The following is a 19446-nucleotide window of genomic DNA, read 5'->3' as shown; positions in this document are numbered from 1 at the left end:
GCTCTAGAATTTGATAAAACGCGTCGATTGCTACCTTAGCCATCTCAATCGGTTGGTTCCTTCGAGAGATATCGCGGGAGAAAGAAATGGTAAAAAACAGTTATTTGCAAATATCTTTGAAATAACTTAACCAAACAATTCCAAAATCGGATCAGTTCTAGACCTCAATAAAATACGTCGATTACCGCCTCAACCATCAAAATCCATTCATTCGTTCGCGAGATATCGTTGAAGAAAGAAATGGTGAGAAACGGTTCTTTCTCAATTTTTTCGAAACGACTGACGCGATCGATTTCAAATTTTTATCAGCTCAAGAATTCAATAAAACGCGTTGATTGCCACCTCAAACGTCAAAATCAATTAATTATTTCGAAAGATATCGGCGTGGAAAAGTTAAAAAAATAACATTTTATGTTATTTTTTCCGGATAAATCATAATATAACGTACTAAAATGTGCCTGATATCATACCAACTCATCTTTTTTATGGTTTCTTTTGATCATATAATGTCATCGAACTTGGTTTTTAGTTTAAATCATATTATCAACAAAAAAATCGATAAAACGTAGTTTTTAATATTTTTATCGGATATTTCATATTTTATTGTATCTTACATGAGTCAAAACTTATTTAAATCTTGATTTTGATCCCCGACATTGATTTCTGCCTCAATACACTTATTTTACTGAACATAATCAGGAACAAAATTTTAAAAACCGCTTCATTGATGATTTTCGATTCTTAAATTTTCAAACTTCAGCTTAACAGGTAACTTGTTAGAGCTTAAAAAGATCGTAAAAAAACAATTGCTTGTGATAGCATTTTTCGAGCTCGAAAGTATATCTACACTAATGTTTTCGAGCTCTTTGAGGTTGAAAACAACGGGAAGTTTTGGGGCTGGCCCGCAGGGTCAACCGACGCCCAGATTTTTTCTTTCTAAAATCACGTAATTTCTCCAAATAGTCATAAAATATTATCTCAAAGTAATATCAGATAAGTACTACCGATAATATCGCAGTAGATTTGAGAGTAATAAATCTTAATAATACGATGCAACGGTTGATATATTTGCATTTGAATTTAAAAAGATACAATAAATTACAATAAAAGGTCTTAGCTTATACATTTTTGTGTAAAATAATATATTTCCCACTGAAAATAAGGTAAATGTCCTAATACCGGAACGACGAAGCGTATACGACTGATTTTTATTGTTTTAAAAATATTCAAATAAGTTGGAAACGAAAATAATTTATTACATCATATAGAATAAACATTTACTTATTTAAAAATAATCAAATTAGTTCATTTTTCTTAAATTTAATATAAAAAAAAAAAAAATCTGGGCATCGGTTGACCCTGCAGGCTAGCCCCAAAACTTCCCGCTGTTTTCGACCTCAAAGAGCTCGAAAACATTAGTGTAAATATATATTTTCGAGCTCTTCGAGCTCGAAAATGCTATCACATGCAATTATTTTTTTACGATCTTTTCAAGCTCTGACAATTTACTTTTATGCTGGAGTTTGAAAATTTAAGAATCGAAAATCATCAATGAAGCGGTTTTTAAAATTTTGTTCCTGATTATGTTCAGTAAAATAAGTGTATTGAGGCAGAAATCAATGTCAGGGATCAAAATTAAGATTTAAATAAGTTTTGACTCATGTAAGAAACAACAAAATATGAAATATCCGAGAAAAATATTAAAAACTACGTTTTATCGATTTTATTGTTGTCAATATGATTTAAACTAATAACCAAGTTCGATGACACTATATGATCGAAAGAAACCATAAGAAGGATTAGTTGGTATAATTTCAGACACATTTTGGTAGGTTATATTATGATTTATCCGGAAAAAATAACATAAAATGTTATTTTTTTAACTTTTCCACGCCGATATCTTTCGAAATAATTAATCGATTTTGACGTTTGAGGTGGCAATCAACGCGTTTTATTGAATTCTTGAGCTAATAAAAATTTGAAATCGATCGCGTCAGTCGTTTCAAAAATATTTAGAAAAAACCGTTTTTCACCAATTCTTTCTCCCGCGATAACTCTCGAACGAATTATCCGATTTTGATGTTTGAGGTGGCAATTGACGCTTTTTATTGAGTACTAGAGCTGATTAGATTTTGAAGTAGATCGTATAAGTCGTTTTTGAGAAATCAATAAAAAACTAAAAAAAAAATTTTTTTTTTTCGTAATTCGCTAATATTTTCGAGTCTATTCGATCAAATAATCTGAAATTTTTAGGAAAGTTGATGGCCAACAAGCTCTTTCGATTGCCACCTCAACCATCCAAATCGATTCATTAGTTCGAAAGTTACAAAGAGTTTTCATACACACACACACACACACACACACACACATACACACACTCGGACATCATTCTGCAAATAGTCAGAATAGCTTCCTAGGACCTCAAAACGTCGACATCTGATGAAAACTCGATTTTCGAAAATCGGGGTGAAAACAATAACTTCCCGAAATTTTTGAAAATCGTCGATTTTCTTAGCGGGAAGTTAAAAAAATTTTTTCTATGACACCCAAAAGACCTAATACCGGAACGCTGATATACTCTTGTTCCAATACGGGAATTCGGTTGCCTATTATCGGAACAGTAAATAAAATGTAAAATGTATTAGAAATTTTTAAATGATTAAATATTCAATAAAAATAAATATTGTGGACTAAAGAATTTATTTTTTCAAAAAAATTAAAAGTGTCCAATTGAACGAAAAACTAATTTTTTGACTAAAAATAGTCAAAAAAGCATTACGAAATTTTTTGTTTCTGATTTTGAATTTTTTTCAGAAAGAGCGTTAGAAATCGAACAAATTGACCTCCCCCCCCCCCCATGACGTGTGATTATCATAACTATAGTCAAAGTTATATCCTAAAGCAACCCTGATTATTTCAAGTTTGCAATAAAGTTGGTTTCCGAGCTATGAAGTTTTGATAGTGTCAAATTTTCGTTTAAATATGATCTTTTTTGGTAATTTTGTCAATGGTTTCACAAATTTTACGTAATTTTTTAATATTTATTTGAGAGTATTAAAAAAGGTGACAAAACGAGCTTCATATAATAAATATGGAAATTATTAAGATATTTTATTTTGTTTTTCTCCATCAAAATTTATAAATTTAAGTAGTATTAATACGCTTACTAAAGTACCTATAGAGGAAAAAAAGGGTTTCTTGACGCAAGAAAAATTTGCATAATTGAATGGAGAATCCTGTCTAAAAATTAGCTGAATAGAACATTTTTAGGGGGTTGTCCATGAATTATGGGAATGGTGAAAGTTATTAACATTAGAATTTTATCGTTTGCAATTTACTTCTTTTGTTCATGAGAGAATTGGGTAATTCTTCAAAATCAATACCATGCTGGAAATTTTGACTTGAAATATAGATTTTCAGATGAAATTAGACAATTTTAAGTTGAATTTAAATATGCCGCTACTACATTCATCTTATTTTTGTATTTTTTTGGAACTAAATTATTACTATTCTACTAATAAATAACTTTTTGAATAACAGAAAATACAGTGGACAGTCTTAAACAGTAAAATCGGGTCAAAGTTGGATGATCAAAAATATCTAAAAGTTGAATCTATAAAGAAATGTTTGCAAACCACATTTTTTTTATGTTTCGGGTTCCATTTTCATTCATTATGATACAAACTGATAGCAATCATCACTATACACTAGTGTAAAAAATCGAGAAACCTTAATATTAATATATTTGAAGGTCTCTCGTAGATAACCAAAACTCAATACACGAAAGCATTAGAAATTTTTGAGTGACGGTAAAATATTCACATTGTGAGCTAAAATTTTATTATGGCCATAGTTTTACAGATAAAAACTATTACTGCTCCGAAGAATACAAATTAATTTAGAAAAAAAATATTTGAATTTAAATTATCTTTGAAACTGTTAAAATTCTTAAGCGATCCCTTATAAATTTTCAATAGAGCTGATTCTTAGAGTCAACAAATTTCGATAAGCGGCTCAAAAACAATACAGTCATACAAACCGTCAATAACTCGAACATATGTATAATCAGATTAACGTAAAATTTTAATATGATGTATACATAGTACAATTATTATGATGTATTTTTGCTCGATTTAATGATACTGTAATTATTCTTTTGATACAGGAGAAAGTGCGTCATTTCTATCTCCAGGCATACATAGTTTTCCCTTTAAGCTAGGTTTGCCACTTGGTCTACCGTCAACTTTTCTTGGAAAACATGGATGGGTTCAATACTACTGCAAAGCTGCTCTACGTGAACCTGGAGGCTTAACCCATAAAAACCAACAAGTTTTTATCGTAATGAATCCTATCGATCTAAATCTGGAACCACCAATACTTGCAGTAAGTATACATCATTGTATATTTTAACTTTGGGCTTGCACTAATATACAGAAAATATAATATGGAAATAAATGGAAATTCCTACTCATGTTATATTAGTTTATAATGATTTATAAGGGAGGAAACGAAATATGAGAATACTCGAAAGGGTGGAAGAACGTCCTCCGTGAAAAGGGGTAAGCATTTGAAAGTAACTAGTCATCAGTTGGCTTTGTTACATTAATCAATCGTTTGAACAAAAAATAATGCAAATATCACTATAGCTGCACTTCCCCTACGAAAGACTTTATGGACATAAATATTTCTTGTTGTTTACAAAGTTGTGATGAAAGATTGAACGACGAATAAAGATGGTAACAATACTAGTCCAATCTTCATAATTTTCATCAACAGTTTAGAGGGGTCTACTTCATCCTAGAGAATTTTCTTCGTTACAAAAATTGAATTCATGCACTTGATAACCAATTTCTAATAATGGAATGTATTAGTCACTCTAGTCTCTTGACGAACAGTCGTGATGTGCTGATTTTCAGAAGATCGAATCTACAGTTCTAATTCTTATTCACTTACTTATTTTGCAATTGTCATTCACTTTCTTAGAATTATACCCATTCGGTGCTCATGATTTTCAACTTCCCGCTAAGAAAACTGTAAATTTTCAAAAATTCGGAAAGTTATTGGTTTAGGTCCGATTTTCAAAAATCGAATTTCTAAGAGATCTAGACGCTTTGAGGTTCTAGGAAGCCACTCTGACTAATTTCAAGATGATGTCCGAGTGTATGTATGATGTACGTACGTACGTACGTATGTAAATATCTATAACTCTTAAGCGGATAAACCAATTTCGATCTTAAAGGTGTCATTCGACGCGGCTTGTCAATATCTAATAGCTGAAAAAATTAAGGTTGATCGGTACGGCTCGTTCAGAGATATTCCAAAAATAAATATTTTTTAAGAATGTTTTTTTTTTTCAATAACTTATAATATGCTCGATGGATTGATTTCAAAATAAACTGGACTATGATGCTTCATAAGCCGCGTTGAATGCCATCGCAACCATCAAAGTCGGTTTATTTGTTCAAGAGACACCGTTGTCGAAATAATTGGAAAAAAAATTTTTTTTCAGTATTTTCAAAATTTCTCAAAAACGACTACATGAATCAATTTAAAAATCTGATCAGCTGTAGAACTCGAAAAAATGCGTCGATGGCCACCTTAACCGTCTCAATCAGTTAATTCGTTCGAGAAATATCGTTGGAGAAAAAATAGTAAAAAACGTTTTTTTAGCTCAAGAAGCTCAAAAACAGCGGGGAATTTTGGAGCTGGCCCGCAGGATCAACTGACAGACCAATTTTTTATTTTACAATGACGCTCACAGAAGAGATCAATCATTTTAATTTTATATTCTCCCGAGTAGACACCATCTTTGCTTTGGCTTAAAAAATCAACGTATTCGAAAACTCGAGAAAATAGTTTATCGCTCAGAGACGAGACTAGTGGATGAGTGGAAGCAAAATTCACAACTTGAAAGTGATATAAACAGAATGGACATTTTTTGAGGTACTAAAGTGAGACCACGGCTAAATATTTTATCTCGAAGTGGTCTGTCGACCGGTATAGGGAACTGATACCATAGGTGGACATTCTTAAGCCCTCTTCATCCAGAGTCTCTTTGTTTACTAAGATGGAGAAATTGTTAGACACAACATGTCAATGAGCCAAGTTCAGTGATCTCACTTCCAGTGAACGTTTACCCTTGATCACAATTATAATTTTTGACTAAAGGCTTCGTCTGGAGGGGCAAATTGAGGCGTCGTAACGCGCGTGTACCTGTAAAGGTGAAGCAATAACCCTAGTAAAAGCAATGAACGTCGGCCCTGATACATTAATTTTTTCGATATTATAATCATATGCCGCACGTTCGTTACTAATTACGATAGTTGTTATTATATATCGATAAAATTATAATAATGTTAATCTTATATATAATATAAAAGAGGAGGTGTTTGTGCCTATAGTACGATTTGCAGCCAAAACTAAACATCGCAAACGAATAGTGTTTGTATATGGTAGTAGTCACGAGTCTCCCACGGTGCAAGAGGGTGGTTACAAGTTGATCACTATAAGGGTGTAAAAGATATCTATGGGGGCTGAAAGAAAGTGACCTTTGAAGATGGGTCTATGATTGGTTGAAAATGTTCTGGATTATTTAGAAATTTCAAGAATTATCTAGACATTTCGGGAATAATCTTAAAATTTCAGTTCTAAAATAGAACTTCATTTTCTAAATTACTTAAAATTAATTCTAATTAATTTAGAACGTTCTCGATTGTTCTAAAAATTTCTAGACACATCTGGAGTGCTCCAAAATGAACTAATTTGATTTGAATTACTTTAAAATAATTCTAATTGATCTAGAATGCTCCGGATTGTTCTAAAAATTTCGCGATGCATCTGGAATGCTTCAGATTGGAATCAGTTGAATTAAATCACTTGAAATTAATTCTAATTATTCTACAATGTTCTAGACAGTCTCGAAATTTCGAGATGCACCTGGAATGCTCCAAATTGAACTCAGTCAAATTAAATCACTTAAAATTAATTCTAATCAGTCTAGAATCATCTTACTTGTACTAAAAATTTCGAAACACATCTGGAATGTTCCACATCGAACTAAGTTGATTGAAATCACTTCAACTTAATTCTAATTAGTCTAAAATTTTCTAGATTGTGCCGAAATTTTAGAGAATTATTCGGAAAGCTCCAAATTATACTTGGTTGATTCAAGTATCATAAGAATGATTCTAATCAGTCTACAATGTTTTGCAATGTTCTGGAAATTAAATAACATTCTGGAAAATTCCAATATATGGGGCACTCCACGCCAAATCGCACGGTTTTAAAAATTGATTTTGCCGATCTTCTTAATTTTTTAGTGTTTTTTAGTACTCATCAAAATAGCCTTTCTGGTAAATTTTGAGATTTTTTTGATCAATGGTTCGAAAAATATCGAATTTAAAAAAAAAAACCGCTTTTTTATGGTTTTTTGATCATAACTTTCGTTATAATGGTCGAAATTCAATGGTTTTTTTTCAAAATTTTTGTTCTTAGATGACCGTTACAGTAAGAAATACAAAATAAATATACGAAATGTTTTTAATCGAGATTTTTGAATTTTAAGTTTTCAACCGTGTTTTTAAAAAAAGTTGTATCTTCCGATTTTCTGGAAAATTTTCTATCTTAAACTTCCACCCATTCTGCAACTTTCAAACCCGGTCCAGTAGTGGGCCTTCCATAATTACTACATTTTTTCGATTTTTGAAAATTAAAAAACTTTTTTTTTTTCCTATAAATTATTATCAGTGCCGACTTTCGACACTGTACACTTGTTTTTCTTGCATATCATAAGCTGATTCCGGTTTTTTTTTGTTCTGAGTAGGGATTTAAAAGCCGTAAGTAAAAGTTAATGCTATTTGAGAGCAGTTATCATAAATGTTGTTATTTATTAAGAAGTAACTATTTCGAAGCAAAAGAAATATTAGATTTGCTATACAACATAGCTAAGACCATTACTGGAGCTCGAAAATTCCATATAATTATTTGAAATAGCGACGGAGCTATATTTACTAGGGAGTACTCTGGTTCATAATGCAATCGTTAATGTACAATTTTCGCAAGAACACAAAAATAATTAAAAACGTTTGTAATACAATTTCGTCGCTTTTTCGAATAATTATATGGAATTTTCAAGCTCTGGTTATGGTCAGCTGTATTGTATAGCAAATCTAACGTTTCTTTTGCTTCGAAAAAATTGCTTCTTAATTAATAAAAACATTTATTATAACTGCTCACAAATAGCATTAACTTTTACTTATTGCTTTTAAATCTCTACTCAGAACAAAAAAATATCGGAATTAATTTATAATATGCAAGAAAAAAAAGACCATTCGGCAGCCGAAATGGAAAGTAGAATTTTCAATTAATCGATATCAAAAATAGTTTTATACATACATATCTTGTTAGTATATAGTCATGATATGAATTTAGACTCGTATTCTAAAAGTGAGAGTAAAAAAAGACAACGATTATTTTCGATAGAGAACTTCAGACAGTTGATTTGATATAACATTATATAGATAATGTACCAAACTAACTTTCACGTAAATAAAGTATTGAAAATTTAATTAGTATGAGATCATAATTGTAATCGCTGTTACTATGACATTATCAGTTATAATTATAGGCTGTACAGGCACGATTGAAACATCATAAATAATAAAAGTAATACTTTTAAAATATAAAATAGCTGTGAAATTTACAGGTTACTTTGTTCACAATAAAATACACGTGACAACATTGTATTTTAATAGGAAATGCATAACCCGTGTAAAAAAAAAAGTTCGAAAAAAGTTTGACATGTCAAACTTCGAAATTTGTAACAAAACCGAACTTTTTTTCGAACTTTTGTAAGACAATACAAATAGCATTACAAACTAAAATGTTACATGCCTTTGAAAGTTTGAGGGTAAAATAGGCCCCCAAAATTTTCAGGATGAAAAGTGGGGTGTGGGAGGGGGGCACAATGGCCCACTAGGGTAAAATAGACTCCTAGGGTCAAAATGGTACCCCCAAATTTTTTTTATTAAAGAAGTTGGGGAGAGGGAGAAGGTGTCACCAGGGCAAAACTGTCCCTGAGGGACAAAAAAGTGCCTCAAAAATTTGTAACATGAAAAGTGGGAGGAGGATTTGGGGGAAGGGAAAGTGCCATCGGGGTGAAATGGTCCCCCGAAATTTTTAGATGCCTCAAAAAATTAGAGGCACAATGGTACTCCCCAAAATTTTTGCATAAAAAAATTTTTTTTGTGGAGGGGGAGTCTCTAGGACAAAATTGTACCCCTGAATTTTTTGGCATAAACAAACTTTTGAGAGAAGGAGGAAAATAGACGCCCGAGGAAAAAATAGTCCCCTACAAATTAAGTGAAAGATTTCTAAAAAAGTTCACAATTTCTAGAACTTTTTCGATAAATTGTAGCAGTTGTGGAAAAATTCAATATTTTCAGAATATTCTCGATAATTTTGTTACGTTCTGGCTCTAATTAAATTTAAATAAAATTTTTTTGGAAATTTTTTTTTTGAAGTCTCGAATTATTTATTCGCCACGGTGGGCGAATAAACGGTTCGACACTTCTTAGAATTATAATTAAATAATAAATTAATAAATCGTTACATTGTTGGCGATATTATTTTATTCATCACCAACAATGTAACGGAAATCTCTTGCGATAAGAGAGTCGCCGTGGCTCGCGGATAGTCTAAACAGATGACGACGCATGAGACCCGGGCCACGACGATTCTCTCATAGGAAACCTGAGATGCAACGTTAACACTTTTGATAATGTATAATACCAAGGAGGGACAGAATCAAGGCAGTCGATCACAAGATCTAGTAGAGCTAAGAACTCTACATAAAACTGCTGGCTTGATCCTGTCACTCGGACTTTAAGGCAAAAATATATATCCGTACTTTACCAAATACGCACTCCTTATTGTAACTTTGGGCGCTGTCACCGGCAGCCTAATAATCTCATACCTCATATTGGGCGCTGCTACCGGCAGCCTAATACTCTCATCTGTTTTGGGCGCTGATACCGGCAGCCTAAGCACTTCCCTTCCGCATCCCAAAAATTCATGCCGAGAAGCCGAAGGTCAGGCAAAAAGGCCCAGTTCCGCCGGATCATTCGAACGATCCACGAGGATCTCGGTCGTTCAGTTCACCAACGTTCCCGCCTAGAGATCGTTGCCGAGGAAGTCCTCCTCGATCCGGTAACGTTGGTCATTCCAAAACCGGCTAATAAGTTACCAAGTTCTGGTATCGCGTCGAGTGAAGTTCGTGACCCGTCGGGTTCTGGTGGTATTATTCAGCAGCTGGAGTCACTCGCCCTTAAAGAGGAACTGGGCCCTTCAGGCTCGTCTTGTCCAGAGGAAGCATCAAGGGAGGACACAGTCTTCTGGACTGGTATCAGTGAGGGTTGGCAGCTGATTCCAGTGGACGTTCCATCCGCCCGTCCGCCTAGTGGGAGCATCCCTTTCCACGACCCTCGTTACGGGTATTATTCTGAGGCCTATTTCAAGGCCACCGGCAAGGACGAGTACGCACCGGCGGAGGAGAAAAAACTACGTAAGAAAGGGATTATTTGAGCCGACTTATGGGGCCCATAATCTCCATCATGGTAAGTCATCAAAACATTTTCGCATAAAATAAAGAAAGGACAACAGCTGACGCACCTGGGGTCTATTGACACCCTAACGACGTCAACCTGGTCAATTTAAAATTATTCTGTCTAATTCATAGATAAGCCAGAATGTAACAATTTTCATCTCAGAATAGTTCGAAACTTTTTGAGTGATTATCATGAAAAAAGTTCTGAAAAAGTTTGATATTTTGAGAACTTGTTCGATATTTTTAAGCGCAGAAATTCTAAGAAAGTTCGATAGGTAGGAGACGAGCTTAGGGGAGGAAGATATTGGGAGAGTAGGAATAAGAGGAGGTGTTGTATTTGTGATGGAGGGGAGGAAAGTCGGGAGCATGTGCGGGAGGTGTGCTTTGGTTTTGGGACGGAAAAGGGATGGCAGGAGATGAGGAAGGAGGTGTTGAGGGAGGAGGGTCAGGGGGAGGAATGGTTGAAAAGAATAGAAAGTTTGAGAAGGGTGGGGGAGGTGTAGGAGGGAGGTGTAAGATGGTGCAGCGGAAACGGAGGTCATGGTATGGGTATGATGGATGGAGGTATGCGAGTGAGTATGTAGAAAGCAGTTTTTCTTTTGCCAAGTGGTTTTTCTTTTCCCGCCGAAGTATGAAGGGTGTAGTACGTAATAGTCAGTTAGTAGTTGTGTAGGGTATAGATGTTAAGGAATTTTGTATTAGTGGCAAGACTAGGATAAGGTATTTATTTGTAAGCGAAACGGAGGTCCGCTAACTGTACTCCTATTTTTGGGAATAGAGCATATATTATTATACTATGGTCTGCAGATTTGAACAATTATTTTACATGCATATCTACTTTTTTTAGTTAAAACTTCAATTTTTAGAATATTTTTTTGTGTATTGTTTTTATCTTACGAAATGTAAAATTTTCACTTATAAAAAACAATTTCAATTATTGCTCTAATATAAATTCACATTTTTTTTTTTTAAGTCAATTTGGCATTTTTCAAATGTAATTATTGCATCGAAAAACTGTCAAATTGAAAGTTTCAGATTGACAGTTTCCACAATGTGAAAATAAAATTTTCAACTTTGTAAAATTGACATTTTTAGGTTGAAGGCAGTAAATCTGTAAATTTAACCGTTTTTCCTGTAATTTTGACAGAGTCGTTTTTTCCGTGTAGAATTAAAAAAAAATTTTTTTAGTTTTTCTGAAATTACTCAAAAACGACTGGATAAATCAATTCCAGAAGCTCTATCGCTTTTTTTAAATAACTATATCGATGTTCTAATTAGCAAATTTTCTAACTTAGTATTTTTAGTAAGCGATTCAGTGCAATTTTCGGATAATAGTAGTCCAGAAAAAATAATATGTGAGTAACCAAGACAAAAATATAAGGGAGCGTGGGGTTGCCCCGGTCACCTAAGAAATAAACCTTCAAAATTTTTCGAATTACCTTTATTAGATCATAATACGGGCATTATCTTATTTTATGAAATCTAGCGAACCAAAAGCGCATACTTAAAAATGAAAGTATAAGAGTAAATAGAAATATTTGATGAATTAAAGAAATTGTAAGTTTGATCGAGGTGACCCAACGTGTCGGCTTGTCCCGGTAATTTAGCGGGTTATCACGGTCACTATTAATTTTAAGTTAGAAATTAAGAATCCAAAGTCGTATTGCTGAAATTTCATGAAATTAAAAATTTATTTTGTCAACTGAAACTTAAGAAGTAAGAAAAAAAATGTAAAATTAATAATCAACAACATTTAACTAGGCATCTATAATTTATTTAGTTGTTCATTAATATTGTAACAAAAATGTTACGCTGTTATAGAAGAAAATTCCTATGTGTAAAATGAGCGAATAAACTAATTGGATCTGGTTTAGGCGACGTTACTTAAACAATTAATAATTACACAGATTTTATCACAAAATAAATTATAGATTTATTTACACTTATTTACACTTTAAAAATTATGAGAATTATGATTAATAGCGAATGCGACTAGATAATTTTTACGCGATAGCGAATGCAACTCACAGTTATTTTATTCACGTATAAATTGACACGTGGTCAGTAGCGGTTAAGTCAGCAATAATTAATTAAAAATTAATTATTAGTGAAAGAACAATTTAGTTATTCTCAATAAAGAGCAGCCTTGATATACTGTCTAAATATTGAGGATAATTTAGCGTAGCGATTTAGTTTAGTTTCACACAAGTTAATAAGCGAAGCGGTTCAAGCACGAGGTTGCACGTAGCAAAGACACGTTGTAGAAACGTCTGAGCGAAGCGGTTAGACAGATAGTTGTAGAAAAAATAAAAAATGGTAGCGTTGTTGAGTCGTAAAAGCGCGCTAACAGGTAGCAATTAATAGCGAGCTCTCTCATAGGCTGATCAATATAAAATGAATTTTGTGATTGGTCAGCTTGTAGCGGGTTCTCAGGACGTCTTGACACGATCCTGAGTTAGAAATTGTATGTGCCGGGTCCAAATAGCGAGTGACCCCGCACTATTCTGACCTTCAGTCAGTAGCGAGCTCGGCAACTCCCGAACCGAGCGGAAATGCACGAAGCTTGATTCAAACTAATCAATTCAAACTAATCAAGCTCGTGACTGAACACTATGATGAACAAAAACATTTTTAGCTTAAATTTTAAAAAAGCTTTGTCACGTAACGATTCAAATTATTTAATTTTTATTTAGTTGTAAGTTGAATATTTTAATTTCATATTTGAATTTGAGTCGTTGCGCGAGCATTCCGCCATTTCGCCGATGGAGACAGCGGTCCGTGCACGGTGCTAGCGCATGCGCGCTGAGTATGAGAGAGTACATGTGTAAATAGATTTTAATTTATGATTTAAAAATACAAATAATTGATTTTTGTAAAATTTAAGTTTTTGTTTATGATTTTGGAATAGTTGGAATGCATAATCTAGTGTAACATTGTGTCCCAACATTTGTTTAATGTATTATTTTATTTAAACTTGTCATCCGACTAAGGATGTCAGTTTAGTTGAAAATATTGACCGCCGGGTAACGGTAAATCGATACCTCGGCTATAATTCCGACGTCAATTTGATAAATTTTAAATAATTATCATTTCAGTATTGGAAAAGATAAAAATAGGAATAAGTTATAACTCAATAGTTCATATATTTAATTACTTACTCATGTATCATTCAGATGTTTAGAAAGTGTTTTTATAATTTATATTTTAATTTAAAATTAGGCCCAGGGCTAATAGAAATAATTATAATAGTAATCAAGGGCGACGGTGGTGCCACGTGCGCGACGACCAACAGGTGGAGAAAAGGGTAATTAATTCAGAAAGATACGGACTGGCATTGTGCATAGACGCTAATTTTCACTATTTGTATAATTGTGCATTGATCAGTTATTGATAAAGAAATAAAGATAATTATTTAAGTTCACCGGTTGAATTTGTTAAGTATTGGTCAATCCATCCTATTTTGTTGTTATTGGAGATCATAAATTTTGAGTAAGTACTTTGAATTTCTTTCACGGCATATATTTTTCACGTGATAACCTCCCCCGGTAATTGTTGGTCGCCGCGGCGAGGTAAATTAATTTATTGATAATAGATACTGGATGATACATGATTTCTATTATAAATAATTATCATTAATTTTTATTGTTGTTTATTATTGGTGGATATATTCTGATATATTTTGCGCATATTTATGTATATATGAGTTGAATGCAACGTGGTGAAGCGTTGCCGGTATACATATATATATATACCTATAGTATATATATCTATAGAGCGCATACAGTACTTGAGTAAATTCCTCAAGTACTGATATCATCGCTCGGGTGAAAAATTCCCGAATTATTGTAATTATTATTTTTATTTATAATATCTGTACGATATTATTAATTATTATTTGTGTTACTAAAGTAACTTAGTAATTTATTTTTGATTTATTTATTTATGCGTAACCCAGCAGTCAAAAATTATTAATGAGATTTTTATTTTGAAATTATAATTTAACTTCTTATTTTAAAATTTATAAATTCGTAATACCGAGGAATTTATTATTTTGAGTGTGAGTAAGGAAAAATTCCGTATCTTTCTCTCTCTCAAACGTGTTGAGAGATCAAATAAAGTCAAAAGATTGTTATTATTTATTAATTAGATATATTCAGAGGAAATAATTTGTTTCTTTTATTTAATATTAAAATTGAGAATATTTAGCAATTATATTATCTCCTTTTTTTTTGACAATTACCAGGTATTATCATTGTTATTGATTTAACCGAATTAAATATTGTGTAAAATTATGATTTTTATATTGTTTATATAAATTAAAACTCGGAAACCAACAGCTGTCGGGGAAAATTTAATATTTATTTTCCCTGGATCTTTTCCTACTGCTTAATTTCATCTTTCTGATATTGTTTATTATTTGTATGTAATTATTTATTATATATTTACTATTTTTCTTTTTCATTATTTATTTTATTTCTTTCGAGTGTTATCCGCTTCGTTACAAGTCACTTCCTCGGATCTTCCTTCGTAAATTCCCCCTGAATTAATTTTGTCCGTTTTAAGTAAACGGTCTGACGCCTGCGTGCACTAACCCAGCCTGAGGAGCTGGTCCAGGCACGATAAGTATTTATTATTTATAATTTAATCATTGTTTAAATATTTTTATTTTATTTCAATTTGATCTCGATATTTATTGTCATTTAATATCGTTTATTATTATTTATTATTTATTATTATTTGATATTACGCGTGGGTGACCTCATACGCTATATTGGGCTATTTCGCGTCTCCGTCGCGAAATTTCAGCATAGCATACGTTATACCTTTTCTTAATTAATTAATTACTTATTAAATAGAATATTGGTTAATATTTTTATTAAGTAAACACACGAATGGTCAGTCGAAAAATAAGCGAATGAATTGACTGTTATGACCCCATAATTTTGCCTGGTACGACCCCAGTTAAGTTTTGAAAAAATAAACTGAATTAAAAAAAAAAAAAAATATTGATAATTATACTTATATAAAAATTTAAAAAAATTGAGAAATGTCTGTAGATTATATAGACATCAATTATAATCTCTTTTCTTCTTGTAAAAAGTATAAAAAACCTTACGATAATGTGCTTGATTTTTAGATCAAATTTATATTTATTAATTATTATTAATAAGTAATTCATCTTTAACGTTAGGGCTTTTTAATTACTTTCAATTGAATGAGAGTATACAATACAATTAAATTCAAAATCTATTATATGATAGACTTTTCAAAATTTAGGTGACCGGTGTGACCGGCTGACCGGGACGACCCAATGCTCCCCTAATACATATACTAGATATTGAATTGATTTTAAGATGAAAAAAAAATTTTTAAATTAATTTTTTTTCGCATAAAGGAAGGATTTCCTACAATAGAGTTAGACGATTTGCTAATTAGAACGATATGAAAACGGCGATATGAAATTTTTGAGTTCCTCTAATGGTCTTACCTGTATTGTATGGCAAATCTAACGTTTCTTTTGCTTTGAAATAGTTGTTTCTAAATAAATAATAGCATTTGTTATAATTGCTCATAAACAGCACTTACTTTTACTTACTGCTTTTGAATCCCTATTCAGAATTAAAAACTATCGAGATCAATTTATAATGTGTAAAAAAAAAAATGTGTCAAGAATCGGTACTGATAATAATTTATAGAGAAAAAAAATTTTTTCAATTTTCAAGAATCGAAAAAAAATTGTAACTATGGAAGGCCCACTTAGTGGTATACCGGATCGGGTTTAAAAGTTGTAGGATGGATAGACTTTTAAGATAGAAAATTTTCATGAAAATCGAAGGATACACACAGTTTTAAAAACACGATTCAAATTTTAAAATCTAAATATCTCGATTAAAAACACTTCAAATATTTGTTTCATATTTTTTTCTGTAAAGGCCATCAAAAAACGAAAATTCTGAAAAAAAAATACAACAAATTTCGACCATTATTACGAAATTTATGATCACAAAACTATAAAAAGAGCGGCTTTTTTTAAGATATATATTTTTTGAACCATTGATCAAAAAAATCTCAAAATTTACCAGGAAGCTTTTTTTGAGGGGTTCTAAAAAATACCAGAAAATTAAGAAAATCGAAAACAACAATTTTTGAAACTGTCCGATTTAGCGTGGACTGCCCTATATACAGAAAAATGGATTTAATTTTTTTAAGTCTTGTCTCTCAATCGTCCTGATCATTGTTGTTAGCGTCATTACAATATTCTTATTACACATATATAGTAGACTGTTGCAGACTGTGGATTTAAAAGGAGAAATCACTTCGCATAGATATCTCACTCGCTCCAAAGCACGAGCATAGCACCATCGCGCTCATACTCACGGTTGATTGTTTTTAGTGTCTGGGGGATTTTTCGCCCTTACGATTGGTTTGGCTGAACAAATATTTAGAATAGTCCCTTAAATAACATATATAAAAACTAGACGTCAGAAAATAAGTAAAGTTGTGGTATTTTTTTAAGAGCTTTAAAGCGTCTGGCGAAAGTTATGGCCGACGGAAAGTGTTTGAAAATGCTCAATTTCAATTTGTTATAATATTTTATTGAACATGTATAAAAATCAACCATTAGAATTCAAGTAAAGTTAGCCCTATTTTCAGATACCTTTCTCACCTGGTGTCTGAGAATTGGCCAAGAACCATCTTAGCAGGTATGCTGCCATTCGGTCCACATATAAACACTACTTGAAGCTCCACATTTTGTCCTTTAGAAAATAAGTAACGTCCGGGAGCACTCGGCTCTTACTCTATTACAGCGTAATCGTTAGCCATTTTTTTATAAAAATCATATTGAATGCATTTAGTATACCATAGACATCATTTTAAAGTGACTCATATGTATTATTTTGTGTATGTGTCTGTTATATCTAGCAACCAGCTCGATTAGAAGTAGAACAACGTGTTGGAGTTTCTTGTGTATCAAGTGGACCAATATTCTGCAGAGTAAGCCTTGACCGTGGTGGTTACGTACCTGGAGAAACGATTGGAATTTCAGCAACTGTTAGCAATCGAAGCAAGGTATGTGTACCGTCTAAAAACTTATTATGAGGGAATAATACAGCTATGTTATAATTATTAAAAAATCCTTACTCGATATTCTATATTTATAATGAAATTATAATCGATTTGGTAACAATTATTACATTTATCACAAATTCGTAATAAAAGCCATGGGTATAATACTCATTTTACACGAGGTTATTTTGTTCTATTTGTTAATGAGTAAGTTATTTCTAAAAGACGAAGAGCTATCTTAAAAATTTCAAGAATTTGAACAGTAACTTGTTATTATACGCAGGAATTTTCTTATTAAAATTTATTCAAAACCTTTGTTGTACTATAAGGGCATCTATTGTGCATCAAAATTCTTACTATGCAGACTGTAAAATATCGTACTCGACAGCATGAATATGAAATGCCATTCATACCAACAACTTAGTAAAAATTTCATTCTTGGCCAAATGTCCTCACATAAAAGTACCAAACTTGTAAAATTGTTTTTTCCTAAATAATTTCCTGCGTGCGTTAATAAGATACATCCGAACGACTGAATATTGTAACTTTTAAAACATATAAAATGTAAACTTTTTCACCAGCTGAAAAATATTAAAATTTTAAGGAGATTCGATCGAAACTAATGAGTCAAAGTAGTATTTGAATTTTTTAGTATTCTAAATTTTCCTAATAGTTATGAAAATTTATTATTTTAATTTACAATAACATAAAGAATTCATAAATTCATAATTATTAGTTATTTAGTGAAAGAAAGAAATGAAATGACTTGGTTATTTTTGACTTATATGGTTTTATAAAATGATGTGGCAACAGCGCGTTCTAAAGCCTGATGAAAGAAAATGATTTGCTCCATGTTAAGTGTATATCTGTATATTAGTCGATTCAAATTGTTTTAAATCATTTCAAATTATTTTTAAATTATTCCAAATAATTTTTTTAATCAGGGACTTCTTAAATATCGATATTCAAATTAAAGCGGGAAAAATTTATTTCTAATCTTGCCTTTCTTCTTACTATATTTCTATCTTTGTTTCTTCTCTCAGCTGCTTCCACGATGTTGCCAAACCCTCAATAATATGTAACTCTGTCCATGGACGAGATTAAAAAATAAAGTTCAACTTTAATTATTTCAATAACTACAACGGTAACATTATATTGTTAAAATCTTATAATATTCTAAAAATATTCAAGTTTAGGGTACGGCTTTTTTATTTCTTAAACTTAGGATGTCAACAATAAAAAAAAATCTAATAAGTCATGACGGAAGCTTGTCCGTCATAAGAGCCTATGTATACCCAGATAGCAAAATGACGTCTTGATGAGTTCTGAATGAGTTCCTATTTATGATTAGGACTTCTCATTAACATCCTAAAGAAGTCTTTAAGAAGTTCTCAAGATGTCGAATGAGCCACCTTGCGAACTCAGTAAGACATCTTTAAAAAGATTTCTCAAAGAGTTATTTTTTCTGACTTCGTAAATAAGACTTCAGTATGAATTTACCACGACATCTTTAAGGAGCTCCTAATTTTGACTCCATAAAGAAGTTAAAAAAAGAATACATTTAGACGTCAAAAAACTGACGTCTTATTTATGGTCTTCAAGAACTCTTAATTTTCTTAAAAATGACACCTTTAAGAAGTCATCATAAGACTCCTTGAGGACGCCTTCAAAAAGACGTCGTAAAGCAGTCATTCCGACTTGAATGCTGTCTGGTAAATAAACAGAGCAAGCTTTTTATTTCCGCATCAATTTAAAATCTAGAAGTAAATGATTTA

General features: G+C 31.9%; 1 protein-coding gene across 5 annotated transcripts in view; it reads left to right on the top strand.

Annotated features, from left to right (window-relative positions):
* The window catches only part of LOC103578535 (arrestin domain-containing protein 2), an 84858-nt gene that overhangs the window by 51924 nt on the left and 13488 nt on the right, over nucleotides 1–19446 (top strand). For all 5 annotated transcript variants that reach the window (XR_008403303.1, XM_053736838.1, XM_008559666.3 and 2 more), the window contains 2 exons: nucleotides 4166–4383; nucleotides 17528–17674. Coding sequence is in view for 4 of the 5 variants with exons in the window: in XM_053736838.1 (XP_053592813.1) it covers nucleotides 4166–4383; nucleotides 17528–17674 (365 nt within the window). In the remaining variant the exon portion in view is untranslated. The remainder of the gene's footprint in view (nucleotides 1–4165; nucleotides 4384–17527; nucleotides 17675–19446) is intronic.

The sequence above is a fragment of the Microplitis demolitor genome, chromosome 2 (assembly GCF_026212275.2).
Source record: "Microplitis demolitor isolate Queensland-Clemson2020A chromosome 2, iyMicDemo2.1a, whole genome shotgun sequence".
Lineage (NCBI taxonomy): Eukaryota > Metazoa > Arthropoda > Insecta > Hymenoptera > Braconidae > Microplitis > Microplitis demolitor.
Note: the sequence above shows the minus strand (reverse complement) of the source record. Positions and strands in the feature narration are given on the sequence as shown.